This window comes from Gymnoscopelus microlampas (genome assembly GCF_963454915.1).
Source record: "Gymnoscopelus microlampas genome assembly, chromosome: 9".
Lineage (NCBI taxonomy): Eukaryota > Metazoa > Chordata > Actinopteri > Myctophiformes > Myctophidae > Gymnoscopelus > Gymnoscopelus microlampas.
Genome location: NC_139946.1, coordinates 48,641,558 through 48,667,130, shown reverse-complemented (window position 1 = coordinate 48,667,130; position 25,573 = coordinate 48,641,558). Strand labels below are relative to the sequence as shown.

The 25,573-nt window shown below is 43.2% G+C and overlaps 3 protein-coding genes across 3 annotated transcripts; 1 reads left to right on the top strand and 2 right to left on the bottom strand.

Moving 5' to 3' along the window:
* Nucleotides 1–1,271: 1,271 nt before the first annotated feature.
* On the bottom strand, nucleotides 1,272–6,172 carry LOC311052111 (uncharacterized protein). Its single transcript, XM_084066922.1, has 4 exons — nucleotides 6,079–6,172; nucleotides 3,709–3,774; nucleotides 3,030–3,161; nucleotides 1,272–2,516 (listed from the first exon to the last, which is right to left on the bottom strand). Exons 1-4 carry the CDS (start codon nucleotides 6,110–6,112, stop codon nucleotides 1,543–1,545), a joined length of 1,206 nt encoding a protein of 401 aa, XP_083923048.1. The 5' UTR covers nucleotides 6,113–6,172; the 3' UTR covers nucleotides 1,272–1,542.
* A 6,507-nt stretch (nucleotides 6,173–12,679) lies between these two features.
* On the top strand, nucleotides 12,680–13,816 carry LOC311051947 (1-acyl-sn-glycerol-3-phosphate acyltransferase gamma-like; the record flags this gene model as incomplete). Its single annotated transcript, XM_084066683.1, has 1 exon — nucleotides 12,680–13,816. Exon 1 carries the CDS (start codon nucleotides 12,683–12,685, stop codon nucleotides 13,814–13,816), a length of 1,134 nt encoding a protein of 377 aa, XP_083922809.1. The 5' UTR covers nucleotides 12,680–12,682.
* Nucleotides 13,817–15,312: 1,496 nt separating this feature from the next.
* LOC311051605 (large ribosomal subunit protein uL29m-like) lies at nucleotides 15,313–16,086 on the bottom strand (the record flags this gene model as incomplete). Its single annotated transcript, XM_084066185.1, has 1 exon — nucleotides 15,313–16,086. One exon carries the CDS (start codon nucleotides 16,084–16,086, stop codon nucleotides 15,313–15,315), a length of 774 nt encoding a protein of 257 aa, XP_083922311.1.
* Nucleotides 16,087–25,573: the final 9,487 nt, after the last annotated feature.

The following is a 25,573-nucleotide window of genomic DNA, read 5'->3' as shown; positions in this document are numbered from 1 at the left end:
GCTACAGGGTTTAAAAACAATGCCAAAAAACAACAACAACATCAACATTATTGGTTACAGTGCTCCTTTAATAGCAAAAATAGCCATTTTACAAGTTCACAATGCATTGCAATGCACCACGCTGTAAGCTTTGTAGATTGGCTACTTAGGTATAAACTAGAGCATTAATTTAGTAGCTGTCAAGTGGAAACCCTGTGTGTCCATTTTTACTTTTACTTTTCCAGGATTCAAATTCCAAAATAGCAGATATCTACACACTCAAAACACGTCACGATGCAATGCCTTTTGAGTTTGTAGATCTGCTATTTTTGCTTGTTTTGTCTGACACTGTAGTAGGACAAAGTAGGCTCTGTAAGTGTAAGATATTTTCTAAACCAGGGATGGAAGAAGGCATATGAATGGATTCAAAATGGAACAAGGTTCATTTGTTGTCCTGGCATCCTATAGTTTGTACAGTTTCAATGTATTGTTTTGGTATATTATACTGTTTAGGCTGATGATTACTAGATTACCTAGATTACTATTTCTATGCATTTGATGTATTACCTAGCGTTTACCTTACTAACTGTACATTGCTCTGGATTAAGTGCTAAATGCCTAAATTGTAAATTAGGGGTTGTGTCAACAGAAAGCATTTTATGAGTGTAGGAGCGCGTTGAAAATCATGCCCACAAAGTTTGAACCTGTCAACCGTTTCTATGCTCAAACATCCTGTCATCTGTGTTATAAGCACAAGATAGCCTAGCTGAAACAACGTAAATGACTGGGTAAATGACTGGGTTGTCAGACACAGTCAGGGGCATCAAACATGACATTAATGAGCGGCAATCCTCTCCAAAATGTGAACTATTTTCAGCTTGAAGCTCCGTCAAAAAAAAAACACTGCATGCTGACAGCGCTGAAACCCGATGCTCTGTGCTGAGAAGAGGAGCTCTCCAGTGTGTCTTTACCTAGTAGAGAGCCCTTAGGAACACAGTATGTAGGGTTTAAGTGCTTTACCTAGTAGAGAGCCCTTACGGTGCGTTTTAACAGCGGGCAACTCTGGGCGATGCTGGGCGATATCGCCCAAAAAGATAAAGAAAATCCATCTTTCATCGCCCCCCCGCCCACTTCGCCCGATCGCCGGCTCTCATAGACTTTCATTATATTTTGGGCGATGTTGCCCGGCATCGCCCGAGAGTTGCCCGCTGTTAAAACGCAGGGTCAGGAACACAGTATGTAGGGTTTAAGTGCTTTAGTGTAAGTGCTTCTCTCCTGTATGAATCGCTCTGGTGTTGTTTTAGGTTACTTCACGGGCTGAACTTGATCCCACTTGGCGACAATGATAGGGCTTCTGGCCTGTATGAATTGAGCCCTTAGGAACACAGTATCTATGGTTTAAGTGCTTTAGTGTAAGTGCTTCTCTCCTGTATGAATGCTCTGGTGTTGTGTTTAGGTTACTTCTCTGGCTGAACTTGATCCCACAGTGGCGACAGTGATAGGGCTTCTGTCCTGCATGAATTGTCTGGTGTTGTTTGAGATGACTGCTCTTTCCCCATGCTGTTAACAATGAAAGGGTGTCTCTCCAGTATGCATTCTCATCTGGTGATACTTGTAAGTATTTAGAAGACGGAAGCTTGCCCCACATTCACTGCAGTGGAAGGGCTTCTCTCCTGTATGAATTCTCTGGTGACATCTGAGATTACTGGTTGTGCTGAACGTTTTCTCACACTGGTCACAATGGTAGGGCTTCTCTCCAGTATGCATGATCTGGTGAATTTTGAGATTACTGTTTGTGCTGAACCTTTTCCCACATTGGTCACAGTCATAGGGCTTCTCTCCTGTATGAATTATCTGGTGACTTTTGAGATTACCGGTCGTGCTGAACCTTTTCCCACATTCGTCACAGTGGTAGGGCTTTTCTCCCGTATGAATTCTCTGGTGACTTTTGAGTTGACTGCTCCGGCTGAAACTTTTTCCACACTGGTCACAGTGGTAGGGCTTCTCTCCTGTATGAAACCTCTGGTGACATATGAGATTACTGCTCATGTTGAACTTTTTCCCACATTGGTCACAGTGAAAGGGCTTCTCCGCTGTATGGCATCTCTGGTGACGTTTGAGTAGATAACTCTGGCTGAATTTTTTCCCACAATGGACACAGTTGTGGAGCTTCTCCCCTCTATGAATTTTCTTGTGATTTTTGAGTTCATAGGTTGTGGTAAACATTGCCCCACACTTGTCACAGTGGCGGGGTTTCCCCACTGTGTGCATTCTCTGGTGACCTTTGAGATGGCTTTTTCTGCCGAACCTTTTTCCACACTGGTCACAGTCAAAAGGCTTCTCTCCTGTATGAGTTCTCCGATGACGTTGGAGATTACAATTCTGGCGGAAGCTTTTCTCACAGTGGTCACAGTGGTAGGACTTCTCTTCTGTAGGGGTTTGCTGGTCTATTTTGAGTTTCTTGCTTGTGCAGACATTCTCCCCACCCTGGTCACAGTAGGTCTGTTTATCCGCTGATAACTGGGCAGGGTATGCATCTGGGATGGAAAGTTAGGGAAGATAAAGACATCATCATTAATAAAACAAAACATTTGGAAATAACATGCCAGCTGTGTTCGATTGGAAACTGACTTAAAAATAGTAGGGCTAACATGACTAACAATCTAATTGTATAAGCATTTCATAAGCACCTCACACTATCTGCAAATTGATCTAGGCCTAGAGTCTGTTTCATCCATCATTTATCCAGTTATAGATTGATTGATCGATCGATCGATTGATTTAGATGGGGGGTAAAAGTACATGAGATACATGCTTTCCATTGAGATAACACATCAAAGACTTATTTCCATTGTGGCCCTTGTTTTATTATTTATTTGGCATCTATCGATAGGTATGTCCTCATTATGACCACAAGTATGCTCTAAAAGTGTGAAAGACATGTTTTTGTCCTATCATTGTCATTAAACCACCCAAATAGTGCATAACAGCACATACACTGTGCAACTTTGCTACCGGTTTAAATCGCAAGTAAATAACACAGTACGTACCTGTCCTGTTCAACTGTACCACAGGGTTCAGGTTTGCGTGAAGCAGTCCATGTCCCTCGCCCATCTCTCGCTGTTCCTTTGACGTTGTTGATGTCATCTCTCTGGATACCGTAGGCCTCTCCACAGGGCGGTCTATGGAAATCACCAGCGGAAAAGACGTTAACATCCAGAATCCTTACATAAGATCAGTGATCCTCAAAGTATGGTCCGGGGACCCCCCAGAGATCTTTGAGGGGTTTTCAGGGGATCCCCAGAAAAAATGATGATGAGTTTAACCACTTTAACCCATTTTCATACAAATATAGCTGATTTACAAGCTCAAAATACATCACATTACATCACAGGTGTGTTTCTCTTCCTGGAATGTTAGCACTGTGAAATAGAAGCCACTGTTCTTGCATTAAGAAAGTAATAAAAGTCTGAAATCTTGTTTAAAATGACCAAACTTGTCCACTGGTAGGCGGGTTTCTGAACTGTCCACAGCCCTCCTCTGAGACACAGAGTGAGTAGACAGAAATCTTATAGAAGATAGGTTGAAAAATGGTTGACCTTTAAATGTGTTTGTTTTCTTATTATTAGTATTATTAGTATTATTATTATTATTATTGTTATTATTATTTATTTATTTTTTGTGGGTCCTATGCGAGTCGCCTTACCGTTTGACCTTTGATCACCTTACCTCTAATCACGAGAACGGACGGACGGACAGACGGACGAGCTGAAACCATAACGTCTCCGTCCATTGCTGTCACCAGTAGAGGCACATAAAGAAAAGAGAAAAAGATTTAGCATTCAGTAACTCGTTATGCTGGTCCAATCAGTTAAGTGGTTCTAATGCATTTTGTCTAACAATAATATAAATATACAAAGTAACTAAAGTAACTAGTAACTAAAGGTGTAAAATTATTGTAGTGGTGTAAACAAGTAAAATATTTGACTCAGAGATGTAGCGGAAGTAAAAAGTATTGAAAAATGGAAATACTCAAGTAAAGTAAAAGTACATCACAACTGTACTTAAGTAGAGTACTTGAGTAAATGTACTCAGTAACTTTCCACCATTGGCTACTACAGTAAAAAAAAATGGCTGCAAATGTAAGAAACAGCACATTCAGAAATGCTGAAAAAAGGCTCTTGGCAACCACGTGTCAGAGCTCCTTTGATGCACGCACACGCGAGTGCACACACACACACACACACACACACACACACACACACACACACACACACACAGAGAGAGAGAGACACATATCCTCTACCAGAACTTCCCCTTTTCTCGGTTGCACATCCTCTTAAACTGAACTTCCTCTTTTCCTCTACTGTAGTCAGTTTCAGAAGCACTCACACAGTCAGGCCTCTCAACTTTGATTAGACACAGAATGTTTGATTCTTCATAACAAAAAACACAATTTACTGAGTGGTTAAATGTCTGAAAATCCACATTAACATGAATTCAACATATTATAGTGCTGTCAAACAAGTATATGAAGCTAATCTATGAGAAAAGGTTTAATCTGCAACACAATTTTATACAATATGAATATATAGTGGGGGTCCATCCTTCATCACTCTCTCAGCTAAGGGGTCCTTGGTCTGAAAAACGTCGAAGACCCCTGCTCTGATTGATTGATTGAATATTTTATTAGGCAAAAAATGTAAAAAGCACAATTACATTTATAATATTTTGTCTAAAAGGTCCGTCCAAAAAAGTCCTTGCGGTCTTGTTTCCATTAGGGTCCTTGGTCTAATATATTATATAGAAAAAGCATTTGCCTACATCATGACTACTTAAAAAATCTAATTGACTGTTACACTTACTCATTGAGTAATGAAAAGCAGTCAAGCATACTTTGTATCTTAACAACTTAAACCCTACTCTGTTGTAAGTCAATCGTGAAAATAGCAGATCTACAAGCTTGTAGATTTTGTGTATTTTTGCCAGATGTGTAACTATTGCGCCATATTATGACTCGCCCAGAATAGGGACGCTGGGGTTCACGTGGTTAAATGTTCCTGCGACACTTCTGGTCATCATGAGACCTCATTCTATTAACCCATTAAGACCGGGGAACGCATCTGTGCCATTTTTTGATTTCTTTGGCCATTCAAAAAATAGTGTTTTTATGTTTTAAAGCAAACATTCCGATCTGTGCTTCTGGGGTTCCCTGGAATGACATTTTGAAATGGGGGTCCTTGGCTAAATAGGCTACACATCATTTTGGGGGTCCTTGACATAGAAAAGTTGGAGCACCACTGATATAGCAACATACTAATACTAATACATACTATCATTTTTAGATATGTATTTGGCCGCGGACCCCCATCTCAAAATGTTTTGTTCCAGAAACCCCCCAGAAGCACAGATTTGAGTTGCAAATGTTTGCTTTAAACAAATACATATATTCAAAGATTTGCACAAATCTGAGGCCGAATTTACAAACGCCTTCTAAATCAGTGTTTCTCAAATGTTTGTGTGCCGAGGACCCCCAAATTGATGTGTATTTGGCCGCGCGGACCCCCATGTTAAAATATTTTGTGTCAGGGACCTGTGTGCACCCCCCCCCCCCCTTTTTCAAACACTTCAGCCAACACATACATCTAAAATGACATTTTGTTTCCACTGACAATGTGCTGGTCCTTGACATGAAAATGACTGAGACCAGAGAACCACAGACTGCCATGTGGAATATTTCAACTGTTCGGTGAAAAAACACCTACAGTAAGACTAAATCCAGAGATGCCACAACTTACAGAAACCAAGGAGAGATATTGACACAAAATACTTAAAAAAAAGAAAGAAAAAAAAATACTTTTTGCTGTGATACCCATGTTGAAACAGCTTATCGTTGCTGTCGGGTAGAAACCTTTTATCTCCATAATTCTAACTTTTTTTAATTTTTTTGCTCATTTTTCTGTTTTTGAATTTGAACCCTGTTTTGGACATATGAGGTTTCCACCCGACGGATGTTATATAGCAGTACATCTGTTTTGTAATTCCCTCATGTTGTAGCTAAAGAAGCTTAACAACTTTAAAGTGTCGTAGAAACAGTACCTGATCCGTGTGACTTCATTCCAGGTTTCAGCATTGTTGTTTTTCTGCAGTCTGGTAGATCTCTCTCTCTCTCTCTCTCTCTGATCCTCCTCTGACGGCGGTGAACAGCCAAATGCAAACGGTCGGAGGAGTTATAGGCCCTATAGTTACGGTGACATTAGACCTAGTTGTGTGACAGACAGTTGCTGGGAAGTACCCGAGTTGTGAAACCGTGAATGATATGCTGAAGAGGAAACAAGTGGACCCAGACGCATGCACGCACGCACACACACACACACACACACACACACACACACACACACACACACACACACACACACACACACACACACACACACACACACACACACACACACACACACACACACACACACACACATACATACACAGTGGCGGAAAAGGTAAAAGTACTCGTTATACAGAAGGTCCCATTTCACAAGTTTTATATATATAACTAGAAAAAGTGCTCCTCGGAGCACAGGTCTCCGCCAGGTCAGGTACGTTATTCTGGCCTTCTGGTGGCGCTATAATAGGCCAATGTGAAAAGGGTGCCATTTATTCTTAGGTCTTTCACGGCAATCAGACACTGCATTCATGATTTGAGGCATTTTGTTCCAAAAATGTGTTTTGCTAAATTAGACCTGCTGGTGGCGCTATAACAGGCCAATGTGAAAAGGGTGGCATTTCTTCCTCGGCCTAGTGGGAATGTGCGTGTGAAATTCCACGGAAATCGCAAGCTGCGTGCATAGTTTGAGGCTTTTTGTTCAAAACAGACCAATCCTGCAAACTTTGGAAGCCAACCATAGGCAATGAGGATGGAATATGGGAAATCGGACAGATCCGTGTTGATCACATGACTATAGAGATACTGTGTACCGATTTGCATGACGTTTGGAGGAAATCTGTAGGAGTAATGTAAAAAAATGTGTTTTGCACAAATCGGCCTCCTGGTGGCGCTATAACAGGCCCATGTGAAAAAAATTGGGGCAGAGGTTCTGAATTGGCATCCAGGGAGTGTGTGTGCACAGTTTGGGAGCGAACGGGCCAACGGTGCCAGAGATTAGCTGGTAACACACAGACAGGACGGACGGACAGACACACGGACACACGGACACACACACACACGGACGGACGGACGGGGTGGAAAACATACTCTCTCGCCATGCCTTTCGGCCTGGCGGAGACAAAAAGCCCACAACGCGTTGCAAAGCGACGCGTTGTGAGCTTGTAGATCGGCTAGATGGTCACACATGGTCAAAGCATGAACAGGTTAAGGTTAGATTGTTCCAGTCAGAGGGAGCTTTAAACTTAAAGGATTTTTTTTTGCCAACTGAGTTAGATCATTTTGGAACTTCAAAATAAATCTGTGCACAGTGTCTCAGTTGATGTGTAGAGATGAAAGGTTCCATATACTGTTTTAGATACTGTGGATAGTTGAAATGAATAATGACATAAATAGTAGCAGCATCAACGCAACATAAAACATAAAAAAGCCACGACTTATTACACAAGCTTGATACAACAAGTAAAACTAGATTCAGTTATCAGCTGCAAATCTGTGTACTGCATAGTCATCTATTATTATGAATCAGAGCTTGAATGTTACTGTAGTTGCTCCATTATTATGAATTAGAGCGTGAATGTTACTGTAGTCGCTCCATTATTATGAATTAGAGCTTGAATGTTACTGTAGTCGCTCCATTATTATGAATTAGAGCGTGAATGTTACTGTAGTTGCTCCATTATTATGAATCAGAGCTTGAATGTTATTGTAGCTACATTTTAGATGTTTTTTATTTGATCAAGCCAGTCCCTTAAAGACAGTGTCTCCGTATTTGGACAATAAATTGTGCCCTTGTTCTGGCTGTGCCCAGTTGCTGCAATTCTAAACTGGCCACATTTCTTACAAGAGTTAGCCACAACCTTCCTCTTGTTAAAGCGTACCTTAGAGGCCTTAGAGGCAGGGCGACTACTGGCAGGTGGCAGGAGGGGTGCAGATGGAGCAAAAGAAAGAATAATGACAGGCCCAGAAACGGGTGGTTTGGGGAGAATCTGTCTCTGGCCCAACATTCTTGGCCGTATTGGGGGTATGGCAGCAGGGAGGGGGGCTACAGCTTGCCTCTTGTGTGCCTGCATAGGCTGAGGGCCATGTGGTAGAGGAACAGCAGCAGTACTGTGAACACTTGCTGAGGGAAGCAGAGGGCGAACAGTGGATGGGCGAAGCGGAACAGCAACAGTAGGGCGAACAGTGGCTGGGCGAAGCGGCTCAGAAGCCAGAGGCAAACGAGGAGGCAGGTTGATTCCCTGCAGGAGCAGGCTGACATCCTGCCGTTTTGCCCGCTGGTTGTACCACGCTTTGAGGGTGGCTAGATTGACATTTATCAGATGCAAATCTGTGTCCCACATAATCGCTCCATTATTATGAATCAGAGCTCGAATGTTACTGTAGCTGTCAAGCATAAGAGTCCACCTACTCACTGATCCATGTCCACGTTTCTTTGGACTCTTGTGAAGACGACAGAGTCTAATGAATATGGCCTCTATTAGCCGGCAGCAGTCTGGAAACTGGGCATTGGAACCAGGCGATGCCAGGACACTCCGCTTAAGGCTGTCCACCCCAGGTGTGAACTCTGCTCTTTTCTTAGTAGACTTGAACTTCCCCACAGAAAGTCTGTCCTTGTGTCTGGCAGCGAAGACCAACCGCTGGCGGTCATAAGGCAGAAGGTTCTGCCACAAACCCGTAATGGTGCCGACTTGTTGTTGGTTCAAAGTTAAAGTGGTTTGACTGTGCAACTCCACCAGATACTCTGCTAGCCTGTCCACATGATCCATGCCTGGAATGTTACGCTCATCCACAGCCTGTAAATACAAATAACAAAATTACATTTACACTATAATAAGCAATATATAAGCAAGACGGAACAATTTTAATACAATTTCATTATTTTCCACAGCTGGTTACCAGCTGTACCTCAGGCACCTCTGAGGTAGCAGGTTGAAGGGAGCTGGCAGGAGGCTGGCATGAGGCAGCAGAGCCCACAGGTTGGGTGGAGGTGGCAGGGGGTTGAAAGGAGGCCACAGCCTGTGAATACAAACATCAGAAATGAAACTTTACACAAGTTGTATAAGCAAGACATTCAAAGATTTGATTTATGCTGTTCAAGCTCTTACCAGCTGTGTAGCAGTCTGACTAGAGCTGGCAGCAGGGCCCACATGATGGGTGGAGGTGGCAGGGGCAGCAGGGCCGGCGGTGGAGCTGGCAGGAGGCAACAGAGCGCACAGGATGGGTGGAGGTGGCAGAGGCAGCAGGGTCGGCGGTGGAGCTGGAGGGAGGCTGGCATGAGGCAACAGAGCCCACAGGATGGGTGGAGGTGGCCGGAGGCCAAAGCCATCAACTTTTCCCATTTGAGTTTAACTGTAACCATCAGCGATACATCGTGTTCAGTACCTCATTGCAACTGCCGAAACCCAGGATCGAACCAGGGACCTTTAGATCCTCAGTCTAACGCTCTCCCAAATGAGCTATTTCGGCCTACACAGGGGTCATATCCAATATTTTGTTTTGCAATGACTGTGTAATGAGGTAGCGCTAAATATTACAGGCATCATACAAACCACTCTTATCTACTGACCATTTAAAAGGTTGCATATTATTGTCATCGTCATTTTTTCCCCATTTGAGTTTAGCTGTAACCATCAGAGATACATCATGTTCAGTACCTCATTGCAACTGCCAAAACCCAGGATCGAACCAGGGAACTTTAGATCTTCAGTCTAACGCTCTCCCAACTGAGCTAAAGCTGGGGAACATTGAATTGTAAAGGGGGGGGCTCAAGGTGGAAGGAGGGGGAGGAAGAAAAAGAGAAGAAGGACGTTTTTTTGAGGTCCCAAAATCTTCCATCGGCCTCCATTATAAATCTTTGAACCTTTAAAGGAGTACAATTCTAACACTATGAAGCATTTCAAAGATTCCTTTTCAGGCAAACATGTCCACAGTAAGATGAGCATTTTAAAGTTTGAATGGGGTTTCTAGGTGTAAGTATGTAGGACTAGTAGCCTGCCAGTTGGGAGAGCGGTAGACTGAAGACCCGCCCCACCTGCCTCTGATTGGCCTACCGAACGCCTGCACATTGAAGTTTCCAGCTTGCCCTGCTGAAGCGGAATGAAGTGATAGGCTAGCCCTGAGGAACAGGGAAGCGCGCCCGAGATACGAACGATTCAAAGCCGAAGGAGGCATCTACCTTTATATGTCTATGGTTGCAATGAGGTACTGAACACGATGAATCTCTGATTGTTACAGCTAAACTCAAATGGGAAAAAAATGACGATGACAATAATATGCAACCTTTTAAATGGTCAGTAGATAAGAGTGGTTTGTATGATGCCTGTAATATTTAGCGCTACCTCATTACACAGTCATAGCAAAAGAAAATATTGGATGTGACCTTTGTGTAGGCCGAAATAGCTCTGCCGGGAGAGGGATAGTCTGGTTACCTAACGTGCAATCACGCTTCAGCATTTCCTAATTCCCCCATAAGATGGGAAAGCTACACTCTCATTGACTGCTGTTTTCAAATCACACCTCCTCATTTCCATTTAATGGAAATGCTTGATTCTAATTAGCTGGGGAAAAGATGGAGGTGGAGATAAAGAATTTGGAGACACCTGATTTGTTTTTCTGCAACCAACCAGCAAGTGTTCTTTCCAGCTTCTCTTCAAGCACAGGTGTGTTGATTAGGCTACAGCTGAACTTATGGTGAACTCTGCTTGCAAGTTGCTATGACATCAAAGGGGCTCCAATGGAGCTGAAACCTTGCCCTTTTCCAGTAAAGCAGAGTTTAATAGCAATTATTTCATTCATGTCTTTGTATGTTTATGTTTGAAAAGAAGATGTGTATATTTTGCAATAAATCTGCACTTTATTTCTACAGCTGTACTTTTCACTTGTTTCTAACAAAGATATCTGTAAAAATATCAGTCAAGCAAATATATTTGCTTTTGTGTGTGTGTGTGTGTGTGTGTGTGTGTGTGTGTGTGTGTGTGTGTGTGTGTGTGTGTGTGTGTGTGTGTGTGTGTGTGTGTGTGTGTGTGTGTGTGTATAATATGGTGTATGTTTATATATATATATATATATATATATGCATACACTATAATTATGGACTGAGTTATACACACACACACACACACACACACACACACACACACACACACACACACACACACACACACACACACAGTAGCAAAAGACTGTATAATCTATGTCACACACTTCATATAAAGATCAGTCCTTAATAATTCAGCTCTGTTCATCATACAATTAAAATATCACTACAGTAAAGTATTTAACAATACAAAATATAACTACTTGGCTGTATGGCAATCTCAACAGGACACTGACCTCTTTGTGTCACTAATTGATACCAAGTGATATTAAATTAATATCACTTGGTAAGACTTTGGGTGAGTTAGAGAGATGTTCCGGTCGGGAATCGAACTGGTGACCTTTCGATCCACAGCTCCCCCTTCCTCCTCCCCCACAGCTTCTCCTCCCCCCTCCTTCCCCTTTTTTCCCCTTCTTCCCCCCCTCACCCAGGCTATTGTTCCCCAGCTTCCATTTTGATTCAGAGTTGAAGGCCTGGCTATCAAAAAAGGGATTTTGATGATGTTGTGGAAGAACTGATTCAGTTGTACAGTTCTTCTGACAGTAACAACCATGCCATATTTTGTATTTGATCTTTTGGTGGATTGTGGATATGGTGAGGAGTCTACTAAAGTTCAATGGGCCAGCTGTCACTGTATCATGCACTAGCCTCAGTACCCAGGTATTTGTTCTGTATCACTCAACCAACCGACAAAAACTTTTCCTTCTATCGAGGGACATGCCAGTCATGCCAGTATATTCAAATCTGCCCTGGTGCAACTGTATTACACCGTATTAATATTGTGTGAAATTATTGTATATATCTATTGGGACCGACCATCTGGATGCGACTTCTGCTGCTGATTTTCTTTTTTCTGTTGTGTTTTTTTGGGTTTGTTTCTACAGTATAGTTGCTTGTTTGGGCTTGCTTCCTACAGTCGTTCTGGACCCCCAAATTAATATGTATTTATCCACGGATCCCCATCTGAAACGATGTTGTGCTAGGGACCTCATACTGTACACTTCTGTATTTAAAATGTTTCAAACATATTCCATATATTTCACATTTTCTTTCACGATTTTTTTGGAAAATAGCACATTTACAAGCTCACAACATATCACATTGCGATTTGTTGTGAGCTTGAAGATCAGTTGTAGATCGTTTGTAGATCTGCTGTTTTACAAGCCAAGGGTGTGATATGTCGATAGGGAAGTCGGTCGGTTGTCCAACCAAAGTGTGGCAATGGATCTCCATATATGAAGATCTCTAAACATTCAGAATCTCTGTGTGAATCGCCCGGCCGATTGCGACCAAGTACTATGACGTCATAATGACGACATCAGGCATCTCCATATACGGGCATACAAGGGACACAGAGGCTTGTAAAAGGCCTCTGTGGTCGGCCACCGTAGTTGGTCGAAGAGTGTGTGGAGAGGAGCCCATTCTCCACAGGCCCTCCACTCATGCCACTGCTAGCCTACCTGAAGAGCCTGTTCCTCCCGCAGCTGCTGATCGGCTTCGTGTTCGTGGTGAGCGGCCTCATCATTAACCTCATCCAGCTGTGCACCTGCGTCCTGTGGCCCGTCGACAAGCAGCTCTACCGCAGGATCAACTGCAGGCTCTCTTACTCTCTCTGGAGCCAGGTGGTGATGCTGCTTGAGTGGTGGTCAGGCACAGAATGCACACTCTACACCGATCGAGCCACTGTGGACAGATTCGGCAAGGAACACGCCGTCGTCATCCTCAACCACAGCTTCGAGATAGACTCCCTCTGTGGTTGGACCATGTGCGAAAGATACGGGGTCCTGGGGAGCTCAAAGGTGCTGGCCAAACACGAGCTGCTGAAGGTTCCCCTGGTCGGCTGGACCTGGTATTTCCTGGAGATTGTCTTCTGCAAGAGGAAGTGGGAGGAAGACAGAGAGACGGTCATCAGAGGCCTGAACCGGCTCAAGGACTATCCCGAATTCATGTGGTTCCTGTTGTATTGTGAGGGCACCCGCTTTACGGAGAAGAAGCATGAAATCAGCATGCAGGTGGCAGAGAGTAAAGGTCTGCCCAAACTCAAGTACCACCTCCTGCCCCGGACCAAAGGCTTCACCACCACACTAAAGTGTCTCAGGGGCACAGTAAGTGCTGTCTACGACGTGACGCTAAACTTCAAAGACAAGCAAACGCCCACTCTGCGGGGCATCTTCCAGGGAAAGAAATACAAAGCCGACATGAGCGTAAGGCGGTTCCCTGTGGAGGAGATCCCGGACGGGGAGAGGGAGTGTGCCAACTGGCTCCATAAGCTCTACCAGGAGAAAGATGCACTACAAGAGCACTATCAGAAGGAGGGCTCTTTCCCAGGACCCACCATTATCCCGGCCCGCCGGCCATGGACGGGCCTCAACTTCCTGTTCTGGGCGACTCTCCTGCTGTCGCCACTCATCAACTTTGCCTGCGGCGTGGCCGTCAGCGGTTCGCCCCTCCTCATCATCGGCTTCATACTCTTCCTCGTCGTGGCCAACGTAGCGACCCGCCGTCTGATCGGCGTCACCGAGGTGAAGAAAACCGGCTCCAGCTACGGTGACCAAGAGGGCAAGAAACAAAAGTAGTAACACCCCTTCCTCCCAGTGCATGGTGGTATCTATACTGCTCACATTTTGGTTGCTCCCCCCCACCTTCCACTTCTGTGAATACCACTTGTCATCGTCCAATCAGGGACAGAGCTGAAGCGTTCATCTTCTTGCCCTTGGGAGCCCCAGCCAATCAACAACTTCTTTGTCCTCATTTCCCTCCATCTGATGGGTGGAGGGTATTTGTTTCTACTTTTGAAAGTTCATGGTTTGATGCCACACCGTGCAAGCAATGCTGATAGGGTTGGAGCTCAGGTTTTTTTCTTGCACTCATGTGTTCCCCCTTTTTATTATAATTATTGTATTTTTTCCCTGCAACGTTGATGAGCCAGCACAAATGACAATTTCACCCGCTTTTACTTAATTGTGTGAAGTACAGATTGATTTGATTGATTTGAAACTGTGTTCAGCAGCAGAGACAGATGCACTAAATGGCTTTTGGAGATAGAAATGATGGAATGGTGTGTGTTTTAACCTGAATTTTAACAGGCTGCCCTCAACAAGAATGACATCATCTAGTACCTGGCCACAGATACAGGTACCTACTTATAAAATGTCTATTTATTTTTATTTTTTCACTTGCACATCCATGGGTCAGTTTCACTAAGCTGGTTGTAAATATCAGTAAAGGAGGGTGTATGTATGTAGCAAAAACCGACGTGCAGTTCACAAAGTGGTGTGTAAATCCCTGACATGTGCGGATCACAGTTGTTCCTCAATTTTGCCTGAAGGTCAGAGGCGCGTTCTTATGGAAGATCCTTTGCATTGCTCCACCCCCCATTCTTTTTATTAACACATCTTTGATAGCTCCGTGTGACTGTATCTGAGAGAGTTTGTATCAGAGTTAAAAGGTGCGTATTCCAGAGCAAAATGGACATGTGGAAATTCAACCATTTATTGAAACATTTTCATTTTTGCATTTTTTAGTGGTGAGTGGTGCCAACCACTCCTATATCTGACTTTGTCCGTGTGTCCGTCCGTATGTATGTATGTATGTCCAATAAACAAACATTGATGACAACATCAATACGGGGCTCATCAAAGGCACCACTCTCTTCACACAGGGTGTGATTTTTTTAAGGACAAGGGGCAAATTAATCAACTTTAATAAAAATAAATGACACTGTGATTTGATGTTTTGACTAAGTAACTTAGCCACTTAGTGACACTTTGAGTCAACTTTTATTTATTCATCTTTTTTTCTAAGTCTATTTTTAACATTTTTTTCCAATTACATAATTAAGAATATTAAAATAATCTGATCACAAAAAGGACACAGGCAGGCAGGCAGACAGAGATTCCATTGAAATAGTATTGATGTGTGTGTGGGTGTGGCTGTGGGTGTGGGTGTGGCTGTGTGTGTGTGTGTGTGTGTGTGTGTGTGTGTGTGTGTGTGTGTATTTGGATTTTTTTATTTTCAAATGAAGCAACTGAGTAGTCAAATATAAAATGGTCAAATTAATTTATATGACTCATTAAGAAACCTTCATGTGAGGAAACTTGTTCTTGAGTAGGGCCAGCTCTTTCCTCTCGTGGCTGATCTTCCTGGCCCTCGCCTTACGATGTTTCTCTATACGGAGCTGTATGTGTGGCTCAACGAATGGTGGTGTGAAGAACCTCTTCTTCTTGTGTCCTCTGTTCATGTACCAAGGAACTGGATACTCTCTGAATGTGTACCAGTTGACCCGTCCAAATACATCGTTTCTCCAGGCTCCTGGCTGGGCTTCCTCCTGGCCCGTCTGTAACAAGCGTAGGGCCATCTCTCTTTCCATCACCACTGACTCCAGCCTAGCCATTGACCGCTCAATCTTTTTTAATCGTTCTGGGCTGGGCATCGGGACATGCTGCCTTTTTGACTCCTGCTCAAGGGTGAGGAGCATGTTGTTTTCTTTCAAGAGTATATACCAGAGTTTATGTAAGTCTTCATTGCTTTTTGTCCTCAGTTGTTTGGCATCCCACGGTGCACCTGATTTAACAGTGGTCTCTCCCCAGTTCACGGGCAAGTCGAAGAACTCCTCCAGTGCCATTCGATTGATGGTTGTGTGCAGGGGTCTGCGTTGCCTGACAGCACCCATGTGACAGTGCCAAGCCAGGGAGATGAACGAATAAGTTTGCCCATTTAGATAGGAATGACATTTGGTCAAGCCTTTAGCAGCCGAGTGTTGAGCTGATGTTGCTGAGGAGATCCTAAAAACGTTTTGAAACTGCTTGCAAAGTGTCGAAACGCGCCGCGTTGAGGACACTGCCATCTTTGATGCCGTGTCAACTGCATCAACAGACCAATTGGGTCAGATACTTTGGATCCATTTCGCATTTGGAGTTAAAGACATACAGTATGTAGGAACATATAATGTATGTCTTTGTTTGAACAGGTTAACTCCATATATAGGAGGTCTTAATAATGCTTGGAGAGAATACACTATACAGACAGTGCTCTGACATCACAGTGACGTGGTCGATTCTGATTGGTCAGTGCTCTGAGGGTGTTAAAAAGTCTCCAGGCTTGCTAATATTAAATCATCATGTACGGTACATCAAAAGTAGGAATTTAAAAAATCCCAAAAAGGTAGCACAATCAACATTTCAAATAAATGGAGGACAAAGTACTCATATTTTCACTTTTGTATTGGCACACACCAATAAATGAACGCTTGAGAAAATGATTCAATTTTTTTTTTTAAATAGCAGATGTACAAGCTCACAGCGTGTCACTAAGTGACACGTTTGAGTAGCCAAAGCATAACATAAGGAGATAATGGTTAAAATTACTGCGATGCTATATTAAAAGATTTACCTAGGGACTACCCTGAAAACCACTGACTTAATGACCGGTTTGAAATCATGGACTCCATATTTAGGGCTCGGCCTGACCTGGAATTCCATGTTTGGGCATGGATAACTGACGGTGACCTCATCGTGATGACCAGAGAGTCAGCGCTGGATCGAATATAAACAACCTCAGTGTCAGTGAGAGACTACAACCAACCCTCATCGAAGCCCTAAATGATTCTCATTTAGTCTTGGTCGGTTTCTCATCGTCACAAGTGCGTTATCCCAGCTTTACGCTGTACTTTAGGGCTATAGTCTGATAACGGTGGTGGAAAGTACCTAAGTATACATTTACTCAAGTACCGTACTTCAGAACAATTTGGAGGCACTTTCACTTTACTTGAGTGTTTAAAATTGTTTTTACACTCTAAACTTCTATACTCCACTACATCTCAGAGGCAAATATTGCACTTTTCTTCACTCCACTACAGTTATTTGCTACTAATATATTGACTTTGGGGATTTATTAAATACAAAATATAAATCAACCACTGCCCTGTTTCATACGTTGGCTATTAGAAAAATATATACAAGCTCACAAAGTGTCTTTTTTTTACTTTGGTGCTAGTGTATCTCGATGCCAATACTTTTGTATTATTAATTGCGGTACTGCTGCTTTTACTTAAGTATAAAATCTGATGACTTATTCCACCACTGATGGTGATATTTTGGGGCTATACGTCGTCTAATAAGGCCCTCTGTTTTACCCTTCGTCAACAGCATCATGCACAACGTGGCACTAAGGACAGTTCCATGGAGAACGTCCAGTGTCTCTGCACTCTTCAGACTGCCTCTGTTAAGGACAGTTCCAGGGAGAACGTCCGGCGTCTCTGCACTCTTAAGGACTGTTCAAGGGAGAACGTCCAGTGTCTCTGCACTCTTCAGACTGCCTCCGGTTGGAACGCCGTGGTGGATCTTTGCGGCCGGTAAGAAGGACCTGGTGAAGGACCTCCCGGTCCTGAATGAAGATGAGCTTCACGAGCAGTTTGTCCGAGGTTCCGGCCCCGGCGGTCAGGCCACCAATAAGACCAGCAACTGTGTGGTGCTCAAACACATCCCCAGTGGCACCGTAGTGAAGGTACGTGCGTTGTCCTTTCACCATTTATTTCACCTTTGTGCATTTTGTCTTGTAGTACAGTGCTACCCTGCGAAGCCAAAGTGCACAGTAATAACTGCATAATGAATTGAACTGATACAAAAAGTGTATCAAAGTGTTTCAATTGGTGAACCAAAAGGGTTATTGGTATAACAGTGATGGTTGTTGACATAATTGTTTATCCCCCAAATTCATGAAGGCTAATTTGACTTTTGAGACAAATAAATAAGTCAGTGTGTCCAATAACATTGTAACTGCACTTTGGTTTTGTAATAATAATAATAATAATAATAATAATAATAATAAGGGTAATAATAATAATAATACACTTTTTGTATAGCACCTTTTAAGAGCAGAGTCACAAAGTGCTTAACAGAGGAAATTGCAAAACATGACTTACACCAATAGGCATTGAAGGGTAGAGTGGTTCTAAAACGTGTTAATTCCACGGACCCCCCATAACTCTGAGAGTATACAATACATTTGTATGTCCGAGTTACAGACCTGTAAGGGTCCATTTGGTTCCATTTGTTCGCCCCCTGGTGTTGGAGCGGTGAAATTGTAGTTTCAATAATCACCATCATCCAAAACAAATTTCTTAAAGTATTGCATGAGTGATACATAACTATTCATATCAACTGAATCATTTGTTTTGCTTTCTCTGTCGCCCTACAGTGTCATCAGACGAGATCAGTGGCCATAAACCGACAACGAGCACGGGACATCATGAGAGAGAAACTTGACATTTTATGTAAAGGAGAGGAAAGTGAATTTGTAAAAAGTAAAAATGAGTCCATGCAGAGGAAACGTGAGAAGAGGAGGAAGGCAAACGCAACGTTGGAGAGGAAAAGACTGCTTGAAGAAGCACTGGCGGCACACACTAAACCAGGGAATTAAACATAAAACTAGAAAAGTGTGCTCCTCAGAGCACAGGTCTCCAGGCTGGGTTGCCTACCCAGGGCCCTTTGGAAGCCAGTCATAGCCAATTGGAATGGGGTCTGACTCATACATCTTGATCACATGACCCTAGTGTGTTTTGAAGAAACACATATGGCAGATAATGTAATCTGGCACAGATAAATTGCGAATCCAGGGGGGCAGGGTGTACAGCAGTGTCATGGCTGGCTCAAATCCATGACAAATAAGGGAAGGAACATTTGGTGTAAAATCAATAACAAATATTTGTTAAAGAATTAACCTAACATAATCAACTACGATATAAATGGATGGCATAACTGAACAGATGAGATAAGGATACTGTGAGGTGTAGTCAGTAAATCAGTAGCCTCGATTTCCAGGCTTTTATTTTCCTACGCGTTTTGCTCAAAAATAATAGCCTGGACCAGGGTGTTGACGTTCCTGGCATAGGAAGTGGGAGTCAACCTTTAATTTCCACAACCAACCAGAGTGCAGTGGGCGTCGCTCCAAATGTTGTGACGTCAGGGCTCTCAATGCTGCACATTGGGGGAGGAGGAGATTGTGATGCAGAAGAAGTTTCCCGCTAGCCCTGCGGAACCGGAAGCGCGCCCGAGATAGAGATACAGACGCTTCAGAGCCGGATGAGGCGTCTACCTTTATATGTCTATGCATCACACCAGCTAAATTAGTGCAGATGCGCCGTTAATATAGTGTCACTATCATTTTAACCACTTTATATATATATGTCTCAGGTCATCCCTGTAAATAACCTTTTCATTCACAGCACGGCCTGAATAACATTGTTACTTTATAGCACCTTACATTTATGTCAAATTACGCTACGCAAATATGTCAATCTTTCCCCCTACAGCGTGTCACAGAGAAAACTTGAGAGAATATCAGTTTCCTTTAGGATTTAGGACAGATTGACGTTATACTATACGTTTAACCACTTAAACCCCAGCATCCCTATTCTATTAGCCAAACATAGCCGATCTACAAGCTCACAAACAGTGCGACACGTTGTGAGCTTATAGATCTGCTATTTTTCGGCACTGGCGGGCAACTCAGTATAAATCACGTTTAACTCTAATTCCAACCCCTAAAACCTGACGTCTAAATGTCTAATCCTAACGCTAATCACAACCTGCATTATTTTTCTAATTGTGAACCGATCGCAAAAAAAATCTATTTTTTAAACCATAAAACAACCTTTTTTCTTGTGAGGAACCAGGAAAATGGTTCATCACAATGTCACACACACACACACACACACACACACACACACACACACACACACACACACACACACACACACACACACACACACACACACACACATACACACTTGTGCCCGCAATCATTTATGTCAAGGCTTTATGGGGTGAGTGAGAGTTTGTATTACTTGGCATTCATTCATGTCTCCTGTGGTATTATTGTACACAAGCAGGTCTCTGCTCAGCTATCCATTAACATGCACCTCTGTTTACACAGGCTGTTACAGAGCCATGGAGACTGGACAGATATATACCGTCTCTGTCGGACAGAAACCTTGTATCTCCATAATATTTAAACTTGTATGTTTTTTTGTTTTTGTTTTATTTTTGTTTGTTTTATGGATTACAGTGTCACACGAAAGTAGTCAAAAATAGCCGATTTACAAGCTCACAACGGGTCGCGATTGCGACCTGTTGTGAGCTTTTAGATTGCAAATTTTTGCAAATTTTGAGAAGAAAAAATAATAATTGTGCGATTGATTGATTGATTGTATACTTTACAGTACAGTACAGTACAGTACAGTACAGTACAGTACAGTACAGTCAAACGTTATGCTAAAAGGACAACACAAAGCCCCAGGGGGCTTTTCCCCCCATTGAGGTCAATTGTAATCAATTCATCAGTAATACCATACCATACCATACCATACCATACCATACCATACCATACCTTACATTACATTACATTACATTACATATAGGAAGAAACCTTAGTGGCAGCATAAGGTTTGGGTTTTATAGCTCGAAACACAACGCGTTTCGAGCTTGTAGATCTGCTACTTTGGCTGAATCCTGAAAAGTAACAGTTTTGGACATACGAGGACATATGAGGACATATGAGGTTTCTTTTTCTCTTTTTCTTTTCATCCCATGCTGACAACCCCACAGCGTATGCGTATGCGTGTGCGTGCGTGTGCGTGCGTGCGTGTGCGTGTGTGTGTGGTTGTGCCTTCCCTTCACATGAATAACAATGGCCTGTCTCAGGGAATGCCTTGTAAACAAGTGAACTTAATGAAAATCTCTTATCGGGGGAGGGGAGGGGAAGCTTACTCGCCCGCCGGGGGGACAGGCGGCGCATAATGCGGCAATTAATTCCGCAAATGAGTTATGAGAGAGTTATGCGAGGCAATATTGGCCATTACAGCTGGGCTGATTGCATTAGGACTGGGAGATAATAGAGATGCTAGGGACGTACACACACACACACACACACACACACACACACACACACACACACACACACACACACACACACACACACACACACACACACACACACACACAGAGAGAGAGAAAGAGAGAGACCCAGCGCATCACTACTGCGACACACAGCAAGGTCCACCTAGAGCTTGTTTTTTGTGCCACGTTTTGCCTCCTCAGCACTTGTGAAATATGTTTGCTTTTAATTCACAGCGTGCAGCCGTGCACAGTGTAGTGAAGCACTATGCGGTATTACTTGGTTAAAGGTAGGTTTAGAATCGTATTGAACTTGTGGTTTGACAATAATACATTTGTTGCCAACGTTTGTCCTTTATTGTAAAGACAAGGAGAAGAAATAGAATAAGTTAACTCACTGTTGTCATTCTGAGTGCGACCCGTCACTTATTTAGAAAAAATCTCCCTTCGTAGGACCTTCGGAGTGAAACATTGTGGCCAGCTCAATGCTAAATGGGCATGTGTTTCCAAAGTGTAAAAACAATGCAGTATAATAAGAAATGGTGTGGAATAAGCTTTGGCCTGTTCCTTTGTTAGACTTTTGCTTTTTGCTATTTGTCCATTTGTGTTATTGTGCTTGGCAATAAAACTCAGCTTTTGCATTTATTCTGCCTGAGTGTTTTGAGTCTGCACTTCACGGTTATGTTTTAGTTTTTGTGGCATTCCTAAACCAATAATTTGATGACCGGTAGCGGTCCGCTGGTCATCAAATTAGCTATCTTATCTATCCCTTTAACAGTGATCCCAATACTGTGTTTTTATGGTTTTGAACTACCCAAAATAAAATTCAGATCCACTCAGATAAGGGTTAAAGTTTAACACTCTTGGACCCAGGGTGAATACGTATAAATAGCCACTTGACCTGAAAAACAGCATGGAGGCATCTCTGAAGAGCAATTTATAGTCGGATCTGTGCCATGACACCTAAAGCTGTCCTCTTCTAATACATTTTGAGGCAGCAAGCTGTGTCTTTTATCCAGGGCAAGCTAAACTTAGACGACAGGAGGGATTCTAGGCACTTGCTTAATTTAAGGACGAGACCCACGGACACAGCGGGGATTGAACCCGCAACCTTTCAATTACAGGACAGTCCTTCACCCACTGGTCTGTCCCTTCTTCACAGAGAGAGGTTACTCTATATTTTGGGTTGATCTGAGGGACCACTTGTATGAGCCTTAAGCAAGGCGCACACGCACGCACGCACACACGCACACACAGAAGCGAGAGGATAATGGAAGAGCAAAATGCATGGGATGGAAAACTTAACTTTTTGGTCATGCTCTTCAAGGTTAGTGGTGGAAAGTAACTAGGTACAATTACTGAAGTACTTAAATAACTTTTTGAGGTACTATTACTGTACTTGGGTTGGGGTTAGGGTACCCCTAGGGTTAACTGTACCCTAACCCTAACCTTACTACTTTTTTGTTATACTTTACATTTCTATTACTTATTTGACAGCTATAGTTACCGGTTACTTTGCAGAATTATACTAAGTAATAAATGATGACATATTAGTAAAGGTTAATCTACAGCAACATCAAGTCATTAAAATCATTCACAACTTTTACTCAAGTTACATTTTGAATACTAGCTTTTTACTTGTAACAAGTTATTGCTACATTGTGGCATTGATACATTTACCCACAGCAGTATAATACAACATCTGGGTACTTTATTCCAGCAGTGCCTTTCACAGTGCATGTTGAAGGTTGCCTCAGAGGCCTTTGTTCCCTGTTCTTCTGTAGCCTGGAAATCAAGTGCCAACAGAACAGTGTGTCACTTGTAGCTCCAAGCGCAAGTCGGAGCACTCTCAGTCCATCAATTTAAACCGTTAAGACCTGAAGACAATTCAAAAGATGTCTCCTAAATCCTAACAGTTTCATGAAAAAAACCTATGTTTCTATGTCAGTGGTTCTCAATCTTTTTCATGTCAAGCCCCAAAATGATATGTATTTGGCTGCGGACTCCCATCTCAAAATATGTTGTTCCAGGGACCCCCGAGTAGCAAGGATCTTAGTAACAAAAATATACGAGTTTTAGAAAATAGCAGATCTACAAGCTCAGAGTGCTATGAGCTTGTATATCTGCTAATTTTAAATAGCCAAAGTATAAAATGGTTAAAGTGGTTACACAGATGTGTTCCCGGTTTGAATGGGTTAAAGCAACACTCAACTCTCCAACACATACAAGCTGCCTCTTGGTAAACTGAAACATTAATTAAAGTTCTCTGGTTTCGTTACAGAACTTCTTTGATAGCCCCAGCTCTGTCCTCAGCCAAAGCCTTTCAGACGAAACGACATCAAGCACATACAGACTCTCAAAAGCCTTGCTGTCTGTGGAAAAGCACGACTTCTCTGCAATGGCAAACGAAAAAAGGAAAACTGCAGCAAAGCATAAAAAGAAAATGTATTCAGCATCCGCACAGCTCTACATCGCACCATGAGATTACAGCGCTGTTTCTTCAGACAGCGTGTGTGTGTGTGTGTGTGTGTGTGTGTGTGAGAAACAGTGTTTTGCTGTCTCCACCATAAAATGTCCCACATTGAGGTCGACCACAAGACCGGTTTATTAGGCGTAAACACATGAACCGTATAGCCTTGTCAGGGTCGTCAATACCCTCTATTTACAAAACGTGTTGAAGCTCAGGTGCAGAGAAAAACAACTGTTTTATTCAAGCGAGAAGTCCAGTCTATAGAATAAACTACTGTGTAAGTCAAACGCCCCGGAGAATCTAACAAAAACAAATCTAAAAGCAAACAAACTTAGCAAAGGTTTCTCAAAAGTAAGCTGAGGCAGGGAGTATCTTCAAAAACACATGTCGAACACAACAGTGAAACGAAAGTAAACCCATGAAGATGAAACTGAACAAAAAATAACAGGCTTTAACCACTTGAAACCCAGCATCCATATTCTGGGGGGGGGGTGGGGGGCATTAGCCAAAAATAACCAATCTACAAGCTCACAACGCGTTGTATTGCGAAGCGTTGTGATATTGTAAAATAGATCAGCTATTTGTGGGATCAGGAGAGAGGGCCGGTTCCACCGGTGGTGGTGATACATGATTCTGATTTATTTCCCCAGATTGCATTTTTGGTGAAAACAAGCCATATTCAACTGCCGATAACTAAAGAACGGAAGATAGAGGTCGCAAACAAAGTGCTTTGAAGGTGAAAAATACATTTTATTGTGACACAAACAATAATTAGGACAAGAACGCAGTCACCTCTTGCATGCATAATTCAACCGATGATCTGGAGAACCAATCGGGTGGTGAGAGGCGGAGTTGAATGATGATTGGGTGATGAGACAGATGGAGGGCCAAAAGCAGAGGGGATGAAAACAGAAGAAAAAAAACACGGGACAAGTGTACGTCCGTACTTGTAACAGCAGTATAATAATAATCCAATACAGTACAGTAGGTGTGATGTGCCACTATGTCTGTGCGATGGGGAGACTGCGGGCGCGTGTGTGTGTGTGTGTGTGTGTGTGTGTGTGTGTGTGTGTGTGTGTGTGTGTGTGTGTGTGTGCGTGCGCGCGCGTGCGCGTGCACGCGTGCTGTGTAAGCACATAAATAGGCCGCAGTAATGGCAATACAGTGACCATTGTAGTATAATAACACTGTACACATGGTGTGCTACTGTGCCTTTGTGATCTGGAGTCTGTGTGTGTGTGTGTGTGTGTGTGTGTGGGCGTGTGCGCATGCGCATGCGCATGAGAGCATGTGTGTGTGTGTGTGTGTGTGTGTGTGTGTGTGTGTGTGTGTGTGCGTGCGTGCGTGCGTGCGTGCGTGCGTGCGTGCGTGCGTGCGTGCGTGCGTGCGTGCGTGCGCGTGCGTGCATGTGTGTGTGTGTGTGTGTGTACAAGAGAAATGCTCACTCAAAGCCGCTACTGAGCTCCCATCTCTCTGTCTCTCTCTTTGCTTTCTCTCTCTTTGCTTTCTGTCTCTCTTTGCTTTCTGTCTCTCTCTCTCTCTCTCTCTCTCACACACACACACACACACACACACAGTGTGTCTGGTGGAGAGGCGTGGGGAGGTGGTGTCCTGTCCTGTGTGAAGGCTGAATTTGTAGACCGGAAAACTTGAAAATACGGCTCTATTAGACAGAGCCTCTTTGCAATGCAGCCTGCAATCCAATGCTGGGCATACAGTACGCCTTGCAGCCTTTGTTATGCCCCCCCCCCCCCCCTATTCTTTCCACAGCACTAGCTTTTTGGCAGAAGAACAGATTCAGAGCATTTTTTCTTCCCCCATCCGTCCCCAATTTTGTCATTCTGACAATTCCCCTTCAACAATGAACTATATCTCACCATGTCCTTACGGCCCCTTTTGGGTCTGTGACTCGTACAAATGGAACCAAGTGGACCCGCCTTGCAGTGGTGTAAAGTAAGTACATTCACTCA

Bases quoted from the DNA above. Each gene is read 5' to 3' on its own strand.
- LOC311052111 (XM_084066922.1), bottom strand. From the start codon at position 6,112: ATGCTGAAACCTGGAATGAAGTCACACGGATCAG. The intron at 3,775-6,078 runs GTACTGTTTCTA...TACTGGTGACAG, and splicing joins AATGAAGTCACACGGATCAG to CAATGGACGGAGACGTTATG. The intron at 3,162-3,708 runs GTAAGGTGATCA...TGATTTCCATAG, and splicing joins GTCCGTTCTCGTGATTAGAG to ACCGCCCTGTGGAGAGGCCT.